General features: G+C 36.7%; 1 protein-coding gene across 1 annotated transcript; it reads right to left on the bottom strand.

The window, feature by feature from the left end:
• Positions 1 to 2,074: 2,074 nt before the first annotated feature.
• On the bottom strand, positions 2,075 to 25,435 carry LOC140933194 (putative aminopeptidase W07G4.4). Its single transcript, XM_073382708.1, has 19 exons — positions 25,345 to 25,435; positions 20,173 to 20,308; positions 19,705 to 19,767; positions 19,094 to 19,176; positions 18,352 to 18,460; positions 17,768 to 17,842; positions 17,630 to 17,670; positions 17,308 to 17,413; positions 15,926 to 16,001; positions 15,448 to 15,533; positions 14,153 to 14,217; positions 12,856 to 12,895; positions 11,813 to 11,888; positions 11,429 to 11,547; positions 10,463 to 10,561; positions 9,627 to 9,684; positions 9,101 to 9,150; positions 4,614 to 4,745; positions 2,075 to 3,957 (listed from the first exon to the last, which is right to left on the bottom strand). Exons 1-19 carry the CDS (start codon positions 25,365 to 25,367, stop codon positions 3,823 to 3,825), a joined length of 1,572 nt encoding a protein of 523 aa, XP_073238809.1. The 5' UTR covers positions 25,368 to 25,435; the 3' UTR covers positions 2,075 to 3,822.
• Positions 25,436 to 25,540: the final 105 nt, after the last annotated feature.

The raw sequence follows: 25,540 nt of genomic DNA, 5'->3' as shown, positions 1-25,540 counted from the left end.
ATTTTTGCAGTTCTTTGAGGTAGACATAGCTGCTCTGCAGTTTGCCCATCCCTCATTATCAGTGCTAATCTTAACATCTAACTTTTTTGTTCTGTTTTTATACACACAACACCCTTGAATACACGCATCCTCCCTCCCCACCTTACCCACTATTTTAGTGGAGACTTGGGAACCCTTTCACTAGGGATTCCATACCACGCCACAAAGGTTGCTAGATATATCTACTGTCCCTTTTTTTTTTTACAAAGAAGGGTCAAATAGTCCTTTTAGCTTGGATGTTTTGTTTTCCCATTTCAGACATTTTGGGTCCTGCATGTAAGCTTATTGGTAATGGTAATAGGACTGAGTGGAATACAATTCGGTCTGTAATCATGAGAGTGATTAACTGCGGGAGTCCGATTTATTTTATAATCACTTGTATGATTAACTCCGCTCAGCCATGTTACCAATTAATCATAACTATACCATAATTAATTTGTAACATTTAGGCTTTTTTGAACTTAAAACACAAGAAAGTCGGCGGGAGTTTTTTTTGCTAGCAGTGAAAAAAGCCATGTGTTGGCACTCGGTACTGTCCACTTACTTTATAGGCATGACGCATACCAGCCCTTTACACTAACCTTTTAGTGCTGAAATCAGGACAATTGACAGCCAATCAGATTTGAGAATTTAAATATAGTTATGATGAAGTTATAAATATGGGCTGCTAAGAACCAATCAGATTCAAGCATTTTGTTATTGACACAATTAAAAATGTAACTGTCAGAGGCCCCCTCCTGGGGGGACACATGTCCATAGTCTCCTGTGTAGTCTGAATTTTGGTTGTTTTGCATAATTATTAAGGAGGCCATGCCCATTTCGGTATTTTACTGTTGCATTTACATACATACATACTTTATTGACTTTCCTCATGGAGGTTTTTCAAAGACAATAATTCAATATTAATTACAGACAACTAAGAAGATAAAAATTTACTACAAAAAACCTACTTCAAGGATGCTTAAAACAGATAGTAATAACTACAATTTATTATTGTATTTGCAATGGTTCTTGCCTTGCAGCAGTTCCAACACCATCGTCAATGTCATTTTGTTGCCATTTTAAAATTTTGCCTGTTAAAATGTTACCCTAACTTGGGTTTGTTTTCTTCGTCTCTTTTTGTTCAAAGTTTGTTCTAAGCATGTTACATGAATGATTTCAGTGTTGTTGATCATGGTCAGCATATCCTGGAGAGAGCGGAAGTAAAGCTGAAGGCTCCAATTCACAACCCTGGAAAAATTATTTGCATCGGAATGAACTATGTGGACCACTGCCTTGAACAGAATGTTCCAACACCCACGAAACCCATTCTTTTCAGCAAGTATAATAATGCAATTACTGATCCAGGAGCACCAATCATTTATCCCAAAGAAACTGAGGTTTGCATTTGCATAACACTTTGTTTAGTTCATTTTTGATACTGAAATGAAAGATAAGTTCTTGTGAGTTCTTTATTAAAAAAAAATTAAGGTACAAGATGCATTCCAGTTAATTTATTTGGCCATATTCTGGGTAATTTCAAGTATTAATTTAATTTGATTTTTTCTCACAGGAATTAGACTTTGAAGTGGAACTTGCTTTTGTAATTGGGAAACCTGGAAAGAATATTAAGGTAGTTCTTGTTTTGTTGTGTTCCAGTATAGAGTTAGAGTTTTGTTTGTAGTGAATTAAAGTATGTTTTATCATCACCTTGTTTCAAAACTTTTCTGGATAATCACAGGCCAATCCATTCTTGTACAACAGTAAATTAAAAAGGCCTATGCAATCTGGTACGATTGGTTATGACCAGGATGTAATGCTAATGCACCCTTGTATATCTTAGTTTAGCTACTTGGTGCAATGTTATGAATGTAGTAATTCAACTTTTCTTGTTTTAGAAGCTATAGTTGTCAATAACCAATGTGTTCTTGTCATAGCTTTTATTCTGTTTTGAAGTTGAAAAAATCTGATAAGTCTTTAATTACCACCACATAATCTGATATAGGTAACAAAATAAATTAAGCGAATGTAGTAAATTATGAGAACACACAAAAAATTATTATTTTTTAAAATTCATTCCTTTATTTTTTAATTGCCACTTGGACTACAGTCATACAATGTAGAATTTCTCACAATAACAATAAAAATACCTACAGTACACCTTATTATTTTGTTCAGTCTTGTGACCTGTACTTAATCTGCAAAAAATCATGGAAGCATTATTTAGGAGCCAAGCCCTGTTTATTAATAGAAAGAATGATAAAAAAAATGTTCTACAATAATTACCAAACTCCTGTCACCTATATAATTTTTAGTACACCTTTTTCATTGTTCTTTTCTTAAGTGCAAAATTTTTGTGTCATTGTCATAAATAATCTATTCAATTCGACAGAAAATACCTATTCAGTGTTCGACACTAACGCTTGCCCACTTGCCCTGGGCAAGTAGAATTATGCGTTGGGCAAGTGTGTAAGCTGCACAGGTTGCCCGTTTGGGCAAGTGGTTACGGATAACACTCGAGCTGCTGGGACAAGAATAAAATCCAACAGCTGCAGCAAAATCACCTGATCCCTTTTTTGAAATTTTAGTCAGGTGAACATAGAAGGAGAATGAAAAACAAGTACAGTGACGGGTCCTTCCGCCGATACATTGAGTATTTCGTTTTCTGCTTCACGAGCAAGTATTCATGGGTAAGTTTGTACCCAGTCCTCTCACGTACTTGCCACGAACTAGCTAACAAACAAAGATGGCGGCCTGGGCTGAGTTGCTCAAAGCATGGTTAGCTGTAATCATTGGTTAAGCAGTATCAAAACCAATATGTTGTCAAGGTATTTAACGCTGGTTAACGCTAACCACGCTTCGAGCAACTGGGCCCTGATGAGCAACCATGAGTTTATTTCGTTTTGGTTTTACGCGGAAGTCACTGGACACGGTCACTAAAAGTGAGGACATCCAAGCAACACAACAGTTAAATTCTACAAAGCTTAAGGAACCAGGAGACAAGAGAAAAGCTGAATCTCAACCAGAAGTCTTCGCTGGGAAAAGCAAACGAGATCGAAAATACCAAGCGTCATGGTAGCGCAACTTTCCTTGGCTTGTACACGATGAAGAAAAGAACACCATGAAGTGCAAAATTTGCTGTTCTTTTCCCGACATTGCTGACAAATCTAGCTCCCTGTTCATTGGAAATGGTGCCTTTAGGCGTACTACCATTCAGGCCCATGCTAAAAGTAAAAGTCACTTCAAGTGTTTTGAAGCAAACTCTGCTCGGGAAAACCTAGGTGCCGCACCTATGAGAACAGCGCTACGAAATATGAATGCACAAGTCAACGAAAAACTGCAAAAGCTTTTCAACAGTGCCTGTTTTACAGGCAAAGAGAATTTAGCCTTTGCAAAGTTTCCACAACTGTGTAAACTTCAAATGAAGAATGGTGTTGACCTTGGGGAAACGTACCTTAATACCGAGCAAAGCGAGCTGGGGATTTTTTTTGGGCAACCAAAAAATACACTCGGCAAGTAAAACTAGCGACATAGTTGCCCAGAGGGCAAGTTAGGAGGAAAATTAGTGTCGAACACTGACTATTATAAAAAGTTAGTCCATCTTATTCATCTACTCTCTGAATATCAATGTAATCTTAACAAAACTACCCTTATGTGTAATCTGACGAAACGCCTTGCCTTTATTACCAAAAAAAAATGAAGAAGAAACACCTACAGCTGCAAAAAGCTTTTTGTAGTACCCAGTGGCCTCTTTAATAATTTATTATTTTAAAGTGAATTCAGTTACTTCAAAGGACCCTTTGTTTAGCAATGGTCTTTCAAGAAGTGTGAAACCATGGCAACCACTGGAGCTCCAGTTGGGACGAAAGGAAAATCACCACTTGATCCAGCAATGTCAAAATGGGAGTAGCGAATGGGTTTGGTGGAGTCAATACCATGCTACAAATGATAAATTAAATATTTCATATTCAGTTATGGCTACTGTCCCTCTGGCCTGTTTCTCTAAGATTGTTTACAAGGTAAAACAGCTTACAGCTGGAGTGTAAATTTAGCCTAAGTAGCAGGCCTTCTTTGGGGGTTGGGGGAAGGGGGAGGGGGGAGATTTCCCCCAGAAACACATTATACTCAGGCAACTTTAAATCTTGTTTTCATTAATTATGGTGAGTGACATTCCGGGCATGTAAACATTACCTGTATGTGGGTCAGTGGGGGTTTTCTTTGCTTCTAAAACCCCATCAACACTGTAGTAAGCTAAGCTTTAAGTTGTCTTTCTACCCTCTGCCACAATTTAGGAAAGTAAAAAAACATTAAACAGCAAGCTCTTTTTAGCACCCAGGATCGAGGAGGTACTTAAACTTGAGTTAAGGTGCTTATTTGACTCTGTGGTACCAGAAAATATCCATACCCGCACCCCACCCCAGACTTTCTTTGGGCCTCAGGAATTTTAAAAATGTGTGACAGAGCCCCAAAAGAGTCTGCAAGGGAGACTAACAAGCCCTTGCAGGGTCAGCATGTCTTGCAAAAGTACCCTGAAACACTTTCATTTGGCACTCCATTACACTATTCATCAAGTACAGTTAAAATGCTTTAATAACCTTGTCCAATCCAGATGCTCTTATAAGGAAGGCGGCTGGAAACTGATGCCCACGTGGAGTCTGACTGGATGGTTTATTGTTACACTGCAACACATCTGCATATTCTGACTTGGCATTTGTAAACTCATAGTCCTAAAAAAAATGGTCAACAAAATTAATTATTTCAATTGCTCATCAAGCAGAATGAGGAAAGCAGATGTGATAATGCTGCTGCTGTCTAAATGATCAAAGATGACACGCTTTACAGGTTCATTAGAATTTTTTTTATTATAGCGGTCAAACCCCCACTTTATGGACACCCACCTAATGTGGACACCTCATTATTAAGGACAGTTTGTTTAGTCCCTAGGGAAGACAGTCCTTTGACATTTTCTGTAAATTCAACTCGCTTAATGCAGACACTTCTATGACCCACTCGGTGTCCATTAACGGGATTTTGCCGTACAACATTAGACCAAAACACCTGTTTGTAAGTTCGTAATGCCTGTTCCAGCAGGCTCCAAGGAAAGGGGATTGAGAACTGTGGGGGCTGGGGAGAGATGGAAAAGTGGAGCCTGCAAACATTGTTTTCAATACCTCATTCAAGTGAGGGTTGTCCAATACACCCGCACTGTAACGGTCCGTATAAGCCATGTGTCGATCCGTACGGATCGAATGGATTGACAACAGGGGTATACGGTCTGTAAAGTGTGTTTTACGGTCCGTAAATCGCATCTCATTAGTGGGACTTAGAATATTTTCATGGCAAGAGCGTGCATACCGTGGTTTTTGGGTTGTCTTGATTTACAGAAGAAGGAAAATTACGTTTGGAGTATGCCTTTCTTGGTTTTCGCGCTTGTGTTGGTTTATGGTTTATAGAGGAATGTGTGGTTTTGCGCTTGTGTTGGTATATCGTTTATAGAACGAGGAATGTGTGGCTTTGCGTTTGTGTTGGTTTATGGTTTATAGAACGAGGAATATTACAGTTGGAGTGCGCCTTTCTTGGTTTTTGCGCTTGTGTTATAGAACGAGGAATATTACGTTTGGAGTCCTCCTTTCTTGGTTTTTGCGCTTGTACTGGTTTATGGTTTATATAATGAGGAATATTACATTTAGAGTGCGCCTTTCTTGGTTTTCGCGCTTGTGTTGGTTTATGGTTTATAGAACGAGGAATATCACAGTTGGAGTGTGCCTTTCGTGGTTTTTGCGCGTGTGTTGGTTTATGGTTTATAGAACGAGGAATATTACACTTGGAGTGCTCCTTTCTTGGTTTTTGCACTTGTGTTGGTTTATGGTTTATAGAACGAGGAATATTACATTTAGAGTGCGCCTTACTTGGTTTTTACGCTTGTGTTGGTTTATGGTTTATAGAACGAGGAATATTACATTTGGAGTGCTCCTTTCTTGGTTTTTGCGCTTGTGTTGGTTTATGGTTTATAGAACGAGGAATATTACAGTTGGAGTGCGCCTTCCTTGCCGTGTGGATCGTACGGTTTATGGTTTATAGAACGAGGAATATTACAGTTGGAGTGTGCCTTTCTTGCCGTGGGGATCGTACGGATCGAACGAACCGTATCGCATTGTGCCCTGATGTAATAATGAGATGCACGCTCCGTATGTCTTCGGACCGTACGGATCGAACGAACCGTAACGCATTGTGCCCTCATGTAATATTGAGATGCACGCTCCATATGTGCTCAGCATACGGACCGTGAGTAATAGTCACGGTTTGTGCAGAACAAACGGTCCGTTAACTGCTCTTAACGGTCCGTAACAGTGCGGCAGTATTGGACATGACTGATTAGGTTACACTTTACACAAGAGTCTAAAAAACATGTTGAGCACGTGAAACCCTCCTTAAGGTGGCTTGACTGGATGTTTTGGGGGAGATACCTCCCAAGTTTGAGCATTAACTTTATCGGCATGGGTAAAGATATGGGAAAAAGGTTAACAAAACTGTATTATATAAAGATGAAAATTTCTTATAATCTGGGTTTTATTGCAATTGGAGTCGCCATGGCAACATCACGACGCCATAACGTTTTTTATTTATCTTTGAGTTTCTCTGTTACTGTACCAGGAGTTTTTTAAAGAAATCGCTTAAGGGAGTATGAATTTGCCATAATTGCCTCAATCATGGCAAAGTTTGAACAAATTCTATGAGACCATTTTCGAAATATTTTAAAATGAAGTACAACCAATTTTCCCACCAGATTTTGTGTTTACATTAGTGAGCGTCCTCATTATTCACTGGTATTGTTTTCAAGTTTCATAAGTTATGCACATGCACAACTAGCAAAAGCAATAAATTTGCATAAATTTGTATGCAGTTTTCAATAGGATCAAACCACTATGAGATGAAGCCGCATTTCCAAAGCTTATCATTTTCTTAAAATATTACCTGGTTGTGTGGATAGCATGCTATTTCACTATTTTTATTATTCTCAAAACTTCATTTCAAAATATTTCAAAAGTGCTCTCACAGAATTTGTTCAAACTTTGCCATAATTGAGGCAATTATGGCAGGTACATACTCCCTTAAGCAATTTCTTAAAAAATCTCCTGGTACAGAGAAACACAAATATAAATTAAAAATGTCATGGCGTCGTTACGTTGCCATGGCGACTCTGATTGCAATAAAACCCAGATCAAACGAAATTTTCATCTTTATAGCGGAGCACCATGGGTGAGAAAATGAAGTAATCTACCCATCCAAGAAAATTTGGTAATCACATGACCATACACCGACCGACCGCCTGAGCGACCGTCCATCCACACCACAGGCATACCAATGTAAAATAACTCAATCAACAGGTATGGCAACCCAAATACAACTCGAGGTTATTATGGCGGTAAATTGCATAGCCACCGGCGTCTTGTAAAGTAGAGACAACTCAAGAGTCAATAAAGACGAAAACGGAAAGAGGAAATTATTTCTGTATCTGTGTAGTCTAAAGTATCTAGTTTAGATTAATAATGTTGTCTACAAATTTGGAATATAGAGCAGGAGAAAGACAGAGAAAAAGAGATATTAGGCTGCAGGCCAGCAAAGCTCAACGAGAAAAAGGGCGACAGAGGTCTAGAATGAGAGATAAATAACAAAGGAGACATTTTTTGTTGGAAGAACAACACGAAAATTTTGTAGCGGCGGTGACAAAATGGGAAATGCTAGCCATGGCCACCAATGCAAGGTGAAAATAAGCGGCAGTGAAAAAAAGTGAACGAGAACACGTACGACATTTCCTCCATAAAAAATGTAACTAAGAAGTTTCTGGAAGTTTCACCTAGATTCTGTCATGTTACCCCATTGCTTTTCCACCTTCATTGGCTTCCAATAAGTTACCGTATAAAGTTTAAGATTCTACTTTTAACATTTAAGTGCTTATATGGTCAAGCTCCTAATTATCTAATTGACTTCATTACTACCAAAAAGCAATCCAGGTACTCTCTAAGGTCAAATGAGTCTATATTCCTCGAGTTGCCAGGCATTAAGACCCATCCAACTCTTGGCGATCGTGCATTCCAGTCAGCTGCACCTTATCTCTGGAATGCATTACCTTCAGCAATTCGCAACATGAAGACATTGGACACTATTAAGACTGCTGTTAAAACTCATTTTTTCAATTTAGCTTTTAAATAGATTTCACTGTTGGCTTTTATAATAGGGTTTATTATTATTATTATTATTTATTTATTTATTTATTTTATTTATAGTTTTTACTACTTTTTATTGTAGTTTTTAATAGTTTCTCATGCTTTAGTCACCTTTAACATAAATTTGATATAACAATATTGTAAAGCGCAACCGAATATATTCATATAGAGGTTTGTGCTATATAAATGTAAATTATTATTAATTATTATTATTATTATGTTGTAGTCGGGCAAAACAACGGCAAAGAAATGATAAAAAAATGATCAAATTAGACCTATTGTGGTTTTTTACCATCCTCCGGCGTTGCCTTCGCCGCTTAGCATTACATGATTTTATATTTTGTTTGAACAAACTATAAATATTATCGAGAGCTTCGCTTTTAGCCCTGGCTAAATCTTTGTATTATAATAATACAGATGTGGTAACCTTTTCCCAATATTTTTACTCATGCTGACGTACTTAATGCTCAAACTTGGGAGGTATCCCCCTTAAAAATCTAGAGGAGCCACCTTAACACCTCACCTTTTAACGTTTTGACATTTTGACAAGAAAAAAAAAAGGTTGTTTTAGGAAGTGGGCCGGAGAGAGGGCATTTTGAGGCTATAATTTAAAAAGATGCATACATTCACTCATCTGCAATCACCAAGAGCCTGGCACAGGCTATGGGAGTTTTAAATGTCTATAATTTTTGCCAGAGATTTCGATGCTGTTAGTATTTTAAGTGAGATGGTTGTCATAGCAAGGGGTACGAGAGGTAAAAGTTGACCGTATTTAAAATTATGGCTTCCTGTAGCAGAAAAAATATATGGTATGTTATTAGCATATACATGATTGTTAAGTAATATATAATTACCTCTCTGCGGAGTGTTGATACCTCAAAGGGGTCACCCATGTCATGACCAGCTAACAAACAAAATTTAATACATCAACATTTTCAAGGCAAAATTCAGTACATTTCAAGAATTAGATCAAAATTTTTGATGAGAACTAACAAGCTTTCTAATATTATAATAACAAACACAAATTAAATAATTTTTTATTGATTTTCTTTTAGTTTGAAAAGGGGGCAAAAAGGTTTTAAGAGGATAATGTCATGACCACTCTGGTTCCCTGCCTGGCACTTTGAGCCAGGCATCAACAAAACCTGGACGGTTACAGGGGTTGATGATCCAGGTTTTTTTCAAAGCCAGTGTGAGTTGTAAACTAGACTCAGAATGATCTTCAGCTTGGTAATTTGCATTGCAATTTATTGAAAAGTCATCATCTGCAGCATAAGTGCATTTGGCAGTGGGGACGGCTCAACTTAATGGTGCTAAATTTAAAGCTCTGAGATGTTAAGACAAAAACAATTTTTATTGATTTTCAAGATCCCAACATACCTTCCTGGATCTTCTGACTAAATTTGATTTTAGCCGCAGGCCCGTTGTCAATAACAATCTATTAAACAAAGAAAAGGATGCTTTATTTAATAACGTTATTACATGTATGGTTTCAGGGAAGCAGATGTGCATTATAAATGTAAACAAGGCCAGGTGAACAAAACTATCAGTTTAAGTAATTTAATAGATTGGAAAATTCATAAAAATTGATTAGACAGACATGGTGAATTCAGGGCTTCTGATATTTCGTGAGGTCGCAGAGTCGTGAAATTCAGGTAATTCCACAAAATCCAGTGAAATAATTCACAAAACACGCAAAATGTTAAAGGCTTTGCCATTTAACTTTGCCATTGGTTCATTTCTGGAGTGTGTTGTTGTTGAAAGAGCAAACGATGACCTCTGTTAAGAAAACGTTAAAAACATTGGTCTGATCAGCGCAAAGCCGATCGATTTCTAGGGAAATTTGCCCTGAAAATTCCCACAAAATCAGCCATTTTTAACCCGTTGCTTTTAGGTGAAGTTTGCCTTGAAGATCCTGCAAAATCGCCGATTTTTCCAGGGATCTGTCCCACACAATCCCACAAAATTAATTTTGACTTTTTTTCCCTGACCAATTCTATAAGCCCTGTGAATTTCAAACCACCAAAAAAAACTCTTTGTGATGTACCTTCTAGTCCTGCCCAGGTTTGATTCTAGGCCAGACCAAATCCCAAACCTTTAATTTAACATAAGGTAAGTCCCACATTATATTGTATTTCACAGACCAAAAATGTTTGCAATAAACAAAGATAACAATGACACATCTAACGATGAAGAAAAAACGTTTTATGACATACGGAGTAGGCAGGACCCATTGCAATTACAGCATGTCCAGTCAGGGTTGCTATGGTTACTATATGAGCCTTATTAAGTGGAACCTTGTCATCATTGAGAGCCTGTGGAAGAATTAAAAGAACCCAAAATGCTGTGAGACAAATCCAGTTGACCACAAAGAGCATCATCTCTGTTATCAATAAGTGGTCAGTTTGGTGAAATAGGCCCAGACAGGTGCAGTCTATTTTAATTGTTTGCAAAGCCCTCCATGTGTTGTACAGTGGTAGCCACTAGGCATGGTTCATCCTTTTGGTTTGTCCCTTCCTTTTATTATTTGTGCCTTATTACTTTTCTCCATTGATCGACCAGTCAGTGTCACGGGTGTCAAGAGTGGGGATTCACGGCTTGGAGGCAATTGGATTAACCAGCCATGGGCGCTGTGCCAAAAGTGGAAGCCCCTCGACATCCCAGACATTCAACCTCCACTGAGCATTACAGTTCTTCAACTTATATCATAAAAGCCTTAACCCATTCGCTCCTGGAGATTTTGCCGAAAAATGTGTTTTGAAGCAAGTCAAATGGTTTTCTGGTCACTGTCGTGCCATAAAGAGCTAAAACTTATCACAAACCGGTTAACAGGTCGTACACTTCGCGGCCTTCTGATCCAGATGCAAAATATCAGCTTGCGAAGTTTGGGCATGCGCAGAAAGCAAAATTTCTAGATAGTTTTTGGGTTTAAAAGTGACACAGCAGTCTTGACTTTTACTTTTTGCTTTCTCTCTTTTTCTCTTTCTCTCTGGTATGGTTTGAAAGATCTCTTCACTCTGCACAAGTTAGTTGACAAAGTTGTCCTTGACCTTGAAAACTGATGACGTCACAAAGGGTAGAAAGGACGTGGATCCGCACAGACAGTTACGGACGGTTCAGGGGCGAATGGGTTAAGCTGAGAATAAACATGAAAATATCTGCAAGAAAAGTGCTGAGGTTACCCTCTGTTTCATATGGTGAATTGCATCAGCCATGGCCATACGCCCTTCAGCATCAGTGTTCCCAACCCTCACTCTGGTTCCAGCAGCAGATGTGATGATCTCATCAGCAACATAACCCTCTACAAGACAATCAGGATTGGGTATCATGATCTCAATAACTTCAATCAGGCAAGAGAACAAACATCCTACATTGTTATGTTAATTCAAATCTTTTCTTTAAGTCAAGCTATTTACAATAATTGTCAATCATAAAACTTAATGTTTAGTAGCTCTTTTCAGACTAACTTAAGCCTCTTATTTAGCTGCTACAATTTGTATGTATGATTCTAGAAGAACAATTGCCTACCCCTCTGCTAGCCCATATAGTTTAATAGCACATTTTACCTGCTCCTACACTGTTGCGCACCATGGCCATTGTCCCTAAGACTTTAATTCCTTTTGGCTTAAGTTTGGCTAGAGTCTGGATAGTAACAATACAACAGAAGAATATGAATACTATATCGATGGCACAACCTAGACTGTTAGCGAGCATACATTTTTCTTACACTAACTAAATTAATAAAGAACTTTCTTGAACAAAACGTTGTTACATGTACTTTTTCTTAATAAACATTTTTATTCAATCTGTAATTATTATGTTGCTCTTCGATCATGAATAACTTCATCCCAGTCGAGAGTTTGTCAGTGTAGGACATTACAAGTGATTATAATTTACATTTTCACAGCTGGCCCAAATTGTTTGATACAGTTGGTTTAATTTTTTTATCATAAGTTATGTAGGCTTCATTATTAATAGATTTAATAATTCAGTGAACTAAGTTAATACTCTCAGCTATTCTAATAATTATAATTGTCAATTAGAGGCTTGAAGAAAGATTGTTCAATTTTCCAGCTCTTAATAACTAAAAGAAGCACTAATCTATTTGTATCAATGCTATTAATACAGCTGAACCTCAATAAAGCGGCCACCCTTGGTGTACTGGCAAGTGGCCGCTTAACAGAGGTTGGCTACTCAATGGGGCTTCGTCATAAATTAGCTCAACACAAACATAATCTTCAGCAGAAACATCTCTCTATTTTGAAACAAACACACGACAGGAGCAACATAATTGTTTCGCATGTACAATTGGTCGTCACCTTCTAACTTGGTCTGTATTAATTTTCTTTCACCATCATATTCTTGAAATAAAGCCAAACTAATTATCAAGTGCTAGACAGCTGCTTAATAGAGGTGACAACAACAGGAGAACTCTCATGGGGACGGCCAAAAGGTGGCTGTGACCACTTAGTAGAGGTTTAAGTTTCCATTCTTTTCTATTTCAGGACTACTGGCTGCTTAATAGAGTGTAGCAGCTCATGGAGGTTCAAATTAACTGTAATATTATTTTAAAAATGAATACACTGGCGTGCAAACATAAAAGGTATACCTGAAAGAACCCAGCCACAGCAGCAGCACCACATTTATCCCTTGAAAACAAAAATAAATCAGGTTTTTTGACCAGGCTTTAAACACCTACCCTTCTAGCGGATTGTCTTAATCCAACTACAACTGTATTATTCAGTCAATCCCAAGTTGACATAATTTCTTTGAAAGTCCCTTGCAGTGTTGAACGTGTGTTTTCTTTCAAATGGCAGCATACATGTATAACGATAATGATGTGACTTTGTATAATTTAATTTTGTATAATTTAATAAGGCTACAATGATACACTGAAACACAGGTGAACCACAATATTCTTCCCAAATATCCAAATAAATAAATAACAAATAATAAATAAATAATGATTTGGAGGTAGCACGTCCACAAAGTGGTTCTTCGTCTACCTGATTCCTGGTCGAATGGGAATTTGGAAATGTTGGTGTTTTAGGAGAGGAGAAACCAGAGTACCTGGAGAAAAACCTCTCGGAGCAAAGGAGAGAACCAGGAACAAACTCAACCCACATATGGCGTCAACGCCAGGATTTGAACCTGGGCCACATTAGTGGGAAGCAAGAACTCTCACCACTGTGCCATCCCTTGCTCCCCTAAAATAAAACTTCCCTTGCTCCCCACATCAAAAATTAATAATTTTTGAAGTCACCGCCTTTAAATTTCTTTACCCAAGATCTGCACGTTAGCCCTTGAAAGGTGAGTTAAGCTGTTAAAAAGGGTTCATACTCTTTCCAGATCTTTAAATTCCATGAATTTCCGTGACTTTTTCCACGAATTTTTCCAGTTTTCTATGAACTTGGGTTTAGCTGCCAGTTTCCAAATTTTCAAACTTATTCATTGTCACAAATTGTGGGGTCCAGCAAAACGCACACCATTCATGCTATTCAATTACTTGTCACTAATACTTTCTCCATGCTGTGACATCTGTAGTGACTTTATATATCTATACCAAACGGAAGTTAAATTTTCCATGACTTTCCATGACCTTCCAGGCCTGGAAAATGAAATTCGTAAATTACATAACTTTCCAGGTTTTCCATGATCCATATGAATCCAGTGTATAAAATAATAATAAAAGGTTAGAAATATTTTGGCTTCACAGTTCCATACATGTATGTGTGAAAAGAAGTGCAAAACATTTTGATCTGAGTTGAATATCTTGCAACATATAATAGCCCATATATTGCATTTGTAGGAAGCTGCATCATTGCAGCTCACTAGTATCAAATGGAGGAGATGAAATGACAAAGAATGATAATTATAGATGTATAATTTAACAATATTATCTGTACCTGCTCATTCCAGCCATATGTCCACCTGCCTTGACATCAGCTCCTCCAGTGTCATAAGTAACACCCTGGTATGATAAATTGGACGATACAGTCAGTGGAAACTCTTCTAACAGACACTCTAGTAAGTGGGGCAGCTCTACTTACGGCCACCTTCACAAAACCCTGTTTTTCTCAACTCCCATACAAACACTTAAAATCCCTGTAAGTGGCCAGCTCCAGTTATGGACACCTTTTTCGTGCCCTGATGGTGTCCGCTTACAAGAGCTTCCACTGTAATTTAATTTGCTGAAGGGTGAACATAATACACTGTATTTAACAATTATTCCTCAAGCCCGAATGGGCTCTGAGTCAATAGCGCTAGCCCATGAGGTCGAACCTTGGCCGAATGGGCTATTGACTCGGAGGCCATGAGTGCGAGAGGAATAACAATTATAAAGTTTTAGTGAAATCCAACTAGTTGGTCAAAAATTTCCAGACAAAACAACTTTAGCTAGCAAAACGCGATTCAGCTGCCATTGTTTTGGTTTTCAAAGCTGGCTCTTATCGCTACTAGTGGGCTATAACAAATAGCCTAGAAGAAGCTCAACCAATAATTGGTTAGAACGCAGCATTGATAATAGACCACTAGTTGGATTTAACTAATATTGAATATTCCGTGTGCCACAAAGTCAAGAGGAAGACTTCGGAAAATTTCATGCGGAATTTCTTTAAAAAGTAAGTCTTGTTCAACTGGGCCCAGTTGTTCGAGGCTGGTTAGCGCTTAACCCCGAGTTAAATTTAACCCGTGTTTGTTTTTCTTGTGTTCAAAAGCATTTTCTCAGATAATTTTCTCTGCTATTTTTAGAGCTTCCAATCATCAACTTGTAGACAAAAAGAATTAAAACTGAATTGCTTTTTAAGCTTTCAAATCTGAATTCAAATCTCGCACTAACCCTGGGTTATCTTAATCCAGCTTTGAACAACTCAGCCCAGGAGATAATTTTCCCCTTTTTTAAAAAAAATTTCTCTTCTGATTTTGGGTTAAAATCTTGATGAGGTAAGAGCTTCATCTTTAACTTCTTGTAAGCTACTGTATAGGTCCCTGGTAAGACAGATGAAAGAACCCTTGATGGGGTTGCCCCAAGGAAAGACGTCAGTTCTAGCCAAGTATATACTATTTGATTTGCCATTACTAACCTTACTATAAAATTGTAAGGTGTTGTTAATTAAAAATAGCATTGAATTTAAGTCCAAAAACAAAGTATTTCACTGTGCCATTTGTTTGTTTTGTTACAGCCCTGGCTAAATCCACATACCTTCCCTACCAGAAGGACAGTTTCTTCAATGGGTCCCTCTGGTACATATTCCAGATCAATTATTCTGCCAGCATGTCTATCAATAGCTTAATAACACATAAACATGGAAGCTAATTAACAAGTTATTTGTGTTTCAGATGGCAAACATTATTTCAGTCACAACAGTTTATCAACCATAATGGCACATGCAAATCACATAAGAGAGGCCATAGATAAAGAAAAAAATGTAATAATAATAATTAATATATAAAAATACTAACATTTATTTGGGATATTGCTATTAATTAATGGAACATCTCTCACAAAACCTGAAACCTTTAAATACCAGTAGTTTATTACACTCACTCTTCCTAAAAAAAAATGATGGAGAATATATAGGGAGAAATAACTAATTGTAATTAAATAAACCAAATAAATCACTCCCTGGGTCAGAAAAAGGTTTGACAACTGCAGGCTGGAATAACATTTTAAGTTTTACCTCTTGAACACCTGTTGACTGCTGCATAAAGTGGATACCTTGTTTCAAACTCTTTAACATCTTTGATTACTGTAACCTGTGAACCCATTGCAAAATAAACAGCATTTTAACTTGTGACATTTGTTTATTTTTATGAAGGATGCTCTGGTTTTTACAACCACGTATAAGAACAAACAAATCACTTATGTATCTGAAGGAAATTATACAAAAAAGGTAAAGTCTTTAAAAGTATTAAACTTTAAATAAAATACTGCTAACAATATTAATAATATGTGCACTAATAACATTTAGTATATAAACACTCAGTGAGGTTACATCATCCTGCTACCAACAGTAATATTTTCATGTACATTGTTCACAAAACAATGTTCTTAAAATGGGAAAAAAAAGGAAGCAGTGTTTTTTTTTTTGTTATTTGTTGTTGTTTGTTTTCATGGGCTTACCGGTAATTCCACCAGCAGGTAGAGCTGAAGTAAGGGCAATTCCACACAAGCAGACAAAATTGGAATTATCTTTGAACTTCTAACCAAAAATTGTATGGTGACAATTTTTGTTTTGAACAAATTTATCCCTAAGTCTCATGAAAGCTACAATCTGTTATCAGGCCGTTTAGATGTTCATCTGACAACACTTGCATTTGTTATAGAAGGAATAATGGCTTTACAAGAAATGATTGACAAAAAAAAACACATTTTTGTTTATTTAGTTGATTTTGTCCGGTTGCAAATTTTGCAGTTTTTGCAAGGCCATGCCAAAAAATCGTTAATTTTGTAAATTTCATAGCAAAGTTCAATCCTGGACATAAGTGTAGGCAAATTTTGTCGGCAACACCTAATTTAAGATTGTCCTGTCCGGGACAAAAATTGTGAAATTGCGACAACCATCTAGTTTATATTTATTATAAGCGTTGCAGGTGATGACAGAAAATTTGTCTAAATAATCAGGCCTTTATAAAATGAACCTTCAAAATCATTCTAATTCTCAATAGACATGAAAATTTGCACTTTACCCTGAAAGTTTCAAGAGTGACTAACATCACTTTTCTGCTAACAATAGTTATCAATACATCATCAAGTAAACTGGTTAATAAGAGATTTTATCTTTAATCAAATCCCTTATTAAATTAATAACCAAATATTGAAGGAAATGTAAGGAGAACAGTGTGCGGAATTCATATGTGGATATACTGGAGGTCAACCCCCTTAAAGGGTTGATACATAACAATGGGAAGACTCACTAGTTTGATATCAACATTATCAATAGCATCACCACTGGGAGAATTGTTAGATTTATAATAATAACCAAAAATTTCAACATTACTTACAAAAAAAATTAATTGTTCCATTTTACAAATAAGTTACTATAATATAAAAAATGCAAACCTTCACAGGACTTTTAGGATCGTTAAATAATTCTCTTAGATATTCTTCAACACGAGGAGCTGCCATTCTTTCTGGGTCTGATCCTCCTATGTCTCGACAGACATACCTAAATTTTAAAGAAAACACAGTCATGTTAGTATGTGCATTCATTCTATGATTAAACCATGGTTAAAATGCTTGTTTGTGCAAATCTATTTACATGTATTCTCAATCAACTCAAATAACTAAATTCTGTTACCCCCCCCCCCCCCGAAAATAATTATAGCTCATAAAAATTTCATACCGCTCAACAACAACAACAACAACAAAACATGTCTCCTACCTTCCAGAATCAATGGCTTTGACATACTCCAAGTTGCAACTCTAAGAAAAAGTGCATGTGGTTATACCCACAAATCAAAATCAGTTTTTAACTTAAAACATCTTAATCTTGACAAGAGGTATATGTCTAGCAACTCACATCATTAAGAACAACCACTCCAAGCTGTTTCACTTTCTGCTTCTTATCAGGACGAGCCTCTCTTAACTCTAAGGGCTAATAAGAAATATTTAAATTGTACAAATTAAGTTAAATTTAGAACACATCTTAAAATTCAACAGCTAAGTAAAGCGGACACAACAGAGCTGCCAGGCTCGATTATAATTATTTTTAGTGTTGCCTACACTGAACACCCTAGTACAGATAGAAGATAAACCACACACTTGTTCCACTGCTCTTTTCAAACAGCTAAAAGGCTGTACTCTTGGAAAGATTGTAGAGAGCCCAGAGCTCTGAACCTGTGAAATGATTTCCCTGTTGCCCAAGAACAAAAGTAAGGCACCAGGGGCAACTGGGCTTTGCTAGAGCACAGCCCTCCCTTCAAACAATAATATTTTCCTCAGGAGGGATAAACAGGACAAGGCCGCAGTGTTTCAGTGAAGGCTGAATCCATGAACCTTTGCTTGGCAGAATATGGCACACATCCAACTGAGCTAAGCAAGTGGCAGTTAGATGTGGCAATAAGGAGAATATCCTTTTGGAATGAATGCACCCTGTAAACTCACCACATAGAGTTGATGAAGAGCTCCAAGCAATGACACAGACCATGAATTGGTGAATGTTTCACCAGGTATAGTCACCAGAATGGGAGACTCACTACCAGCCTTCAAAGCCCTGGTCAAATCATTAATTCATTTTACAAAAAGAAAACTTAGTCATAAGCATTTTGCTGGATGATAAAGTCAACAGTTAAAAGAGAAACCTGAAAAATATGAGGCTTTGATCACTAATAATTGTAATTACTACATATATATTTATAGCAATATGGTGGATAACTTTTAATTTTCTCTGATATAATTAAATGTACACTTTATGTCTTAATTAACCCACTGAAAACAAAATTGCCTGAAAAAATTCCAGGCTTAGGTATTTATTAAGACATATTCATTGAACACTAACCACAAAGAAAAAAAACAAAATTATATCTAAATTTTGCTAACACCATCTCTCGCACTCTCGCACTCCAATGACACTTGAATAAAAAAGGTGGCTTTTACTAGCAACACCCGCTGGCCCCCGTAAATAATTGCATGATGAGCCAAGTTAGAGTCCAAGTGTATCAAATTTTCTCTGATCCCCCTGTATCTTTCTCACAAAATTTTTGCAACTTAGTAGAGAAAGGCACGTTAAAACTTTACATTACAGTTGGCAGTGCAATCTTAGAATAATCTAAAACTGTTACATTCTAGCAATTAATTACATGAGAAATTACACGAGAGGAAGAGGAAGTATAAAAAAAATACTCACCGTTTGATTCCATTCACAGCCGCATCATAGTAACGTCTAACATCATCATAATCTCTGTTCACAGGTCCTGTAGGTGCATGGACCTAAGGTAGAGTATACCACAATGATTATTTATTATTTCAAATTTTTACTTACATTGTATTCACATGCATCTGATGCATGCATAAATATCACAAATTTTATGAAAAACTTAACCAAAGGGCAGATATTCAAGATCAGGAAAACAAAAACAAAAAAACACAAACCAAAGGGGTCTATTACCAGTGTATGTGACAGGTCAATATTAAATTTAGGATAAAATGTTTTAACCTAGGTTGATTCTGAATTTTCTTTTGTCCCGAGTGATAAATCATGAATAATTAGGCTTAGAAGACAATGGCTATTAAGAATCAACCTAGTTTTTAAAAAAATACTAATTTTCAAACCTTAAACAATACTATTATTGTGACCTGTAACAAAATACACTGTACATAAATTGAAAGTATGTAACAGTTGTTTCAGCAATGTCTGTATTCATTTTTATTGTTTTCAAAAAGTTACATGTAATTAAAAACAACAATCCTTCAAAGGTCTATTCTGAGTACTGTGAAATACAAAGTAACTAGACTCACCAAGCTTTTATTCTTCTCGCACAGTGGAAACAGCAAAGTTTCATTATAAACAGCTTTGTCAACCTGCAAACACATAAGTGGTACCAAGTTGTAAGCAAGCGAATAGGCTAGCTGCACTTCAATGTATATATATAGCTTACAGCACTGACTTTAAAAAAGTACTAAAAAAATACACACACTTCCAGTAAAATTAATTTTGATGTACTAGCTAGTGAGGCTTTTAGTATAACAAAACTGCAAACTACTGTACTTAGTCTTCCAGAAACCCCAATAAAACATGATAAAAATATAATATAACTTTCTGCAAAACTATACCACTCACAGTGTTAACCTGACACCTTCCTCTTATTAAGTCCCTACACTTTTATTCATAAGGAACTTAAATACTGATAGGGAAAACTACTACTACCACACAGTAGCAACCAGGTTTAATTTTAAAAATTTTTAGTTTATAACCACAATATATACCTCTGCAGTTTTCTTTAACGTCTTCTTCAGAAAATTCCATGTGGAATTGTCCCATTCCAGATTTTCACACACAAGAATGTAGCAATCAAATCCCTCTTCCTCTGGATCAGATACTGGAACCACAGGACAAGGGAGCCTAACGGAATAAAATTATAACTTACATGTGAAAAAAGACCAGTTCAGGCCCAAAAAAAAAAAACAACAACAACAACAACAACAACATTGTGCAGCTCAACCTTAATTTATCGAAAATGTATTAGGCACAATTCGCATATTACCACAGAGCAAAACCTAAACTCAAATCACTGTTCTTAAACACCTAGGATTCAGTGTTTTGAAATACATTGTCATAACGTTCTGCTGACATAGCATAGAAGCGTCAGTAATGTTTGCTTTCTAGGTTTCTAGTAATTTACTGGACTTGCTCCCATAATGCACCACGGGCTATGAAACATGGACCATGCGTCATACATCATTCCTCAGCGAAGCAACCTTAATTGAAATAGGTGTGTATAGAAAATGCATTCACGCAAAACAAGCCATGCACACAAAACCAAGTCCCCTCTGAGTGAGTGAAGAAAATTTGCATATGGAGTTAAGTAGAATAGACCTTGTCACGGTTTTCGACGCCATCTTGACGAGTAGGCAAACGCGTGAGAAATTACAGTGTTTGTATGAGAATCTAATGTCGAATAATTTCCGTAAAACAGCCGTTCTGAAAAAAATATCTATTGTAAACTAAAGTTACAAAGCAAAGGATTATCCTAAAAAATTTGGGGGGTGTACCTGTGCTTAAATTTCTCCAGAGGCTTGCTTTAGATTTTCCATATATTTGTCTGTAATTTTCCCGGGACTTTCTTACAGACAAATGTATAGAAAATTGTAAAAAGTGGTTCTAGGTCTTCTAGTGCATGTAACGCCCTCAAATTTTTTCAGGAGAATCCTTAGGAGTGAAGCTTTAGTTTACAATAGATATTTTTTTCAGAACAGCCGTTCTACGGAAATTATTTGACATTAGATTCTCATACAAACACTGTAATTTCTCACGCGTTTGCCTACTCGTCAAGATAGCGTCGAAAACTGTGACAAGGTCTATAATCACATTTTATGACTATATCATATATCCTAAGCTTTAGTTATAGTTATAGATATAAAATAAATCTTATCTGAATAATGCACACAGCTAATTCATTGATTCTGTACAGCAAAGAAAAAACTGGCCGGATACTGGGCACCTGACATCAATATTCAGTGAATGTTTCTGGCCTCTGTTATTCCAAACAAATCAAATTTTTAGAGGAATTAATAAACTTTCTGAGAACCTGACTTATTTATATAAGTATCTTCACTTTAAATATAAAACAGTTTCTTTGAAAGTATCACATATTACCTACCCTTTTCTGAGCAGCACTTATTTTGCTGCGCGGTAAACAGCGTAAATATTAGCCATGAAAAGTTTACTCAACTGAACAGAACGTTGTCTTCTGTGACTGTTTCGCAAGCTTTAAACTCGTCAAAACTTTCATCTTAAAGCTAAAAATGTTCAGCTTTCATTCAAAATACTTCATTTACCGAGAACTGAAAAAGGCGCCTCAAAAATTGAGTTTCAAGTGTCCAGATGCTGGTACCATCCAGATAATGGGCAAATACTGTATTTTTATTAAATTTTCAGTGGACAAAAACCTTGTACCAGAATAATTTAAAGAATATTGCATTTTTTTTTACATTTTTCAAGGGCTATAGATGTGATTAGTTATCTATAATAACACCAAAGAAAATTTCTTATGGGCGCCCAAGAAAATAAAATCTCAAATTTCACAAGAATTGTGAAAATACACGTAAAATTCAAACTGTTTTAGGGACTTGTCAGAAATTAGCAGGGGGGGAGGGGGGGGGTGAAAACAGAGGGAGGGTCACAACTTTTTGAGACTGCACAAAAGGGAGGGGTCATGAAAAATGGGCCGTTAAAAGGGGGAGGGTCATGCAAATATGTGTCCGTGATCATGTAGAGGTTCACCCACAGAAGAAAAAAGAAGTTCTTTATTTTGTAAAAAAAACCTGGGAGAAATAGGAGAGTCGAGTGATCAGCTGTCAGAATCAGAGTCGGACTCTTAATGCTGTCATCTAAAATATATGTATATGGCATTACAAAGAACAGATTAGAAATATATTTTGAGCTTTCATAATACTGACTCACCCTAGTGTATTGCAAGAACTAGATTTTATCATTTATACAAGAGGGGGAGGGTCATGATATTTTAGGCCAAGGTCAAGGGGAGGGTTAGCAAATTTCACTCCCATTGCAGGGATGGGTCACCTCATTTCCAAACCCAAATTTAAAATTCCCACCTCCCCTCCCCTCCCCCCATGCTAATTTCTGACAAGTCCCTTATGATGAATTTAAAGCTACAAAATGCTGCACAGACGTTTTGTCTTTGTTGAGTGTTATGTGGTAAAATTGCTGTCATGTGCTGTGTGACTTTCTCGAACGTTCTGTACGTTTTTGGATCATTCATGAATAATTAATTAGGGCATGTTTACATTTGAGCATGATTGACCAGATTTGCATCAGTTACTACTACCATTGGCCTGTTTAGTATTTTTAAGAACCTTATGTGTAATACTATACTAGTTCTAAGCAAGTTGTTTTGACGAATTAAGTTTTTTCCCACCAGCTGGAGTGCTGTGCTTAGTCAAGTGTGACGAAGGTCAATTTTCGAGTTCTGTGTTTACAAGTTGGCGGAAGCCGTAAGTCATCTGAAGTTCAAGAGAGAGTTTGTTATTATTGGCAGAGACTGTTTAGTTTTACTTAAGTTCTAGTCAAGTTTGAGTTGCTGGATGCTGTGTTTTAAAGCTCTGGAAAGACTATGTTCCTTTGGTACTAAACTTCCTTGTGTTAATCCGACATCGATCCAATTGCGATTCTTGCCAGACATCTGGAATGCTGATATTCAAAAGACCTCCTTTTTGGCAAAAACATGTACCGTCTGAATGGTTTGTAAAGAGAGAGCTGAAGCTTTGGTAAAAAATATCCGTTGAGTTTTTTAACAATTGTTTATAATTCACCTTTCATTATTCGTGTCTCAACCTGGCGGCTGTTCTGTTTTTTGTGACCATTGTGTTTGACGAAGTAAGACCAAAATAATGTCTTTTGTATTCACAAGAAACTGATCATTGTTTGTCGCAGACTGCGAGCAGTAAAAAAAAGAGAGACTGCTCTTAGTCTATGTTTGTCGTGTTTGCTGTGGGAGCAAGTACATTAAAAATGTTTTATTTCGCTCAATTATGATATCACTTGAAAAAAACACCTCGTCTTGACAATTTCCCGTAAACAAAGTAATTAAGTTCGGACCATGCCAAGAAGCCCCCTACTTTTGAATGCTCACATATTGACAGCTGACATGATCGGATTAAAAAAGAAAATGGTGGGCCGAATACAAAAACACCGGCTCTTATAGCAGGTGCTCCCATCCCTTTTCTTTCCTATCCCTCTTTTCTCCTTACCCCTCGCTCCATAGCGTATTGTTTAATACTGTTGTGGGCTGTCAAATTTTGGACATAAAAATAACCTACGTACAGCCATACATGGGCCAGACAAATGACATTCTAATGAGATGCACATCACGTACGACACACAGTTGATAATACATATTTCCCAGAAACCTTGCTTGTTATTAGTGGCAGGAACTGTTTACTTAGATGCCATACATGGGCCAGACAAAGGACAGTCAAATGAGATGCACATCATGTACCACACACAGTTGATAATACGTTTTCCCGGAAACCTTGCTTGTTATTAGTGGCAGAAACTGTTTACTTAGATGCCATACGTGGGCCAGACAAAGGACAGTCAAATGAGATGCACATCACGTACGACACACAGTTGATAATATGTTTTCTCAGAAAACTTGCATGTTATTAGTGGCAGGAACTGTTTACTTAGATGCCATACATGGGCCAGACAAAGGACAGTCAAATGAGATGCACATCACGTACAACACACAGTTGATAATACATAAAATTCCCAGAAAACTTGTGAACTTAAAAAAATAATCTCTTGTAAATTAGTATCTAAAAGATTTTCAACATAATTTTGTTCTCCAAGATGAGAAAAGTATTTCCAAAACAATGATATTTCTGTTAGTTTCTTTATTTAGAATTTAGAAATTAGAAATTCGACTCAGTGTGTGAGAACATGAATATTTTATAAGTGTCGAAAACATTGAGATTTTACTCTACGCCCAAGCTCGACAGTTGCTTCTACTTTTAACCCAAGGCAAAATCTACAATCGCTTTAGGTTTTTCAAACATATATCTTGTGTTCTAAGAGTATTTAAACGAGCTATTTCGAGAAAATTGGTCAAAATTTCTGACTGCCGGGTATCTAGTTTTCTGAAACCAGTTCCCAGTTTCCAGGTAAATGGACACCAAGTTTTTTCTTTTTCACCAATAAAACTTGAATGTATGCGGCTACACCTATTATTAGCCATAATGCTCTCTTTAAGGAAGAAAAATATCGACGACGAGACGAAAACAGTTAAGAAAAACAAGTAATCATGTTAGTTTCTTTATTTAGAATTTAGAAATTAGAAATTCGACTCAGTGTGGAAGAACATGAATATTAATTTTTATACCTGTCGAAAACATTGAGATTTCACTCTCTGCCCAAGGCAAAATTTACAATCGCTTTAGGTTTTTCAAACAAATATCTTGTGTTCTAAGAGTATTTAAACAAGCTATTTCGAGAAAATTGGTCAAAATTTCTGACTGCCCGGTATCTAGTTTTCTGAAAATAGTTCCCGGTTTCCGGGAAAATAGACACCGAGTTATTATTTTTTTTTTTGGGACCAGTAAAACTTGAATGTATGCGGCTACACCTGTTATTAGCCATAAAGCTCTCTGTAATGGAGAAAAATATCGAGGACGTGACTAAAACAGTTGTTTTTTTTATTACCGAAAATGCCCTCTTTGTTCAATATGATTTATAACAATTGATTACAATAGACCTTAATTTTATCATCCTGGGAATTTAGAGACCTTCCTTGCTTCATGCAAAGAGGAGCGTACAAAATACTAGCGCGCTATGCTTTCAGTTTGGGCATGAGCCTGTATCTAAATATAAGAAAGAGAAAGAAAAACGGTAATCACGTTAACAGAAAGCTTATACTGTACCTCAAATCTTCTCCTCCCGACATTTTTTAAGGCAAAAACCCACAAAGATGAAGGCGACGTGCTACCCAAGTGTGATGCTGCTGTGAGTGGACGAGTGTCGTGTAACTCGCGTTATTCTATAGCTTTTCGACTGCAGTCTTTGTGGCCTGCGTTGGCTACATCCTGTACTCCATATAAACGTCACGAATAGCTGTTT

This window comes from Porites lutea, chromosome 4 (assembly GCF_958299795.1).
Source record: "Porites lutea chromosome 4, jaPorLute2.1, whole genome shotgun sequence".
NCBI lineage: Eukaryota > Metazoa > Cnidaria > Anthozoa > Scleractinia > Poritidae > Porites > Porites lutea.
The sequence above is the reverse complement of the archived record's forward strand: the minus strand, read 5'-3'. Positions and strand labels throughout refer to the sequence as shown.

Excerpts from the sequence above, each read along its gene's own strand:
- LOC140933194 (XM_073382708.1), bottom strand. The coding sequence starts at position 25,367 with ATGTCGGGAGGAGAAGATTTGAG. Across the intron at positions 9,151-9,626 it reads TAGTCAGAAGATCCAGGAAG|CTGGTCATGACATGGGTGAC; the intron begins GTATGTTGGGAT and ends TTTGTTTGTTAG. Across the intron at positions 3,958-4,613 it reads GAGCATCTGGATTGGACAAG|CATGGTATTGACTCCACCAA; the intron begins GTTATTAAAGCA and ends TATCATTTGTAG.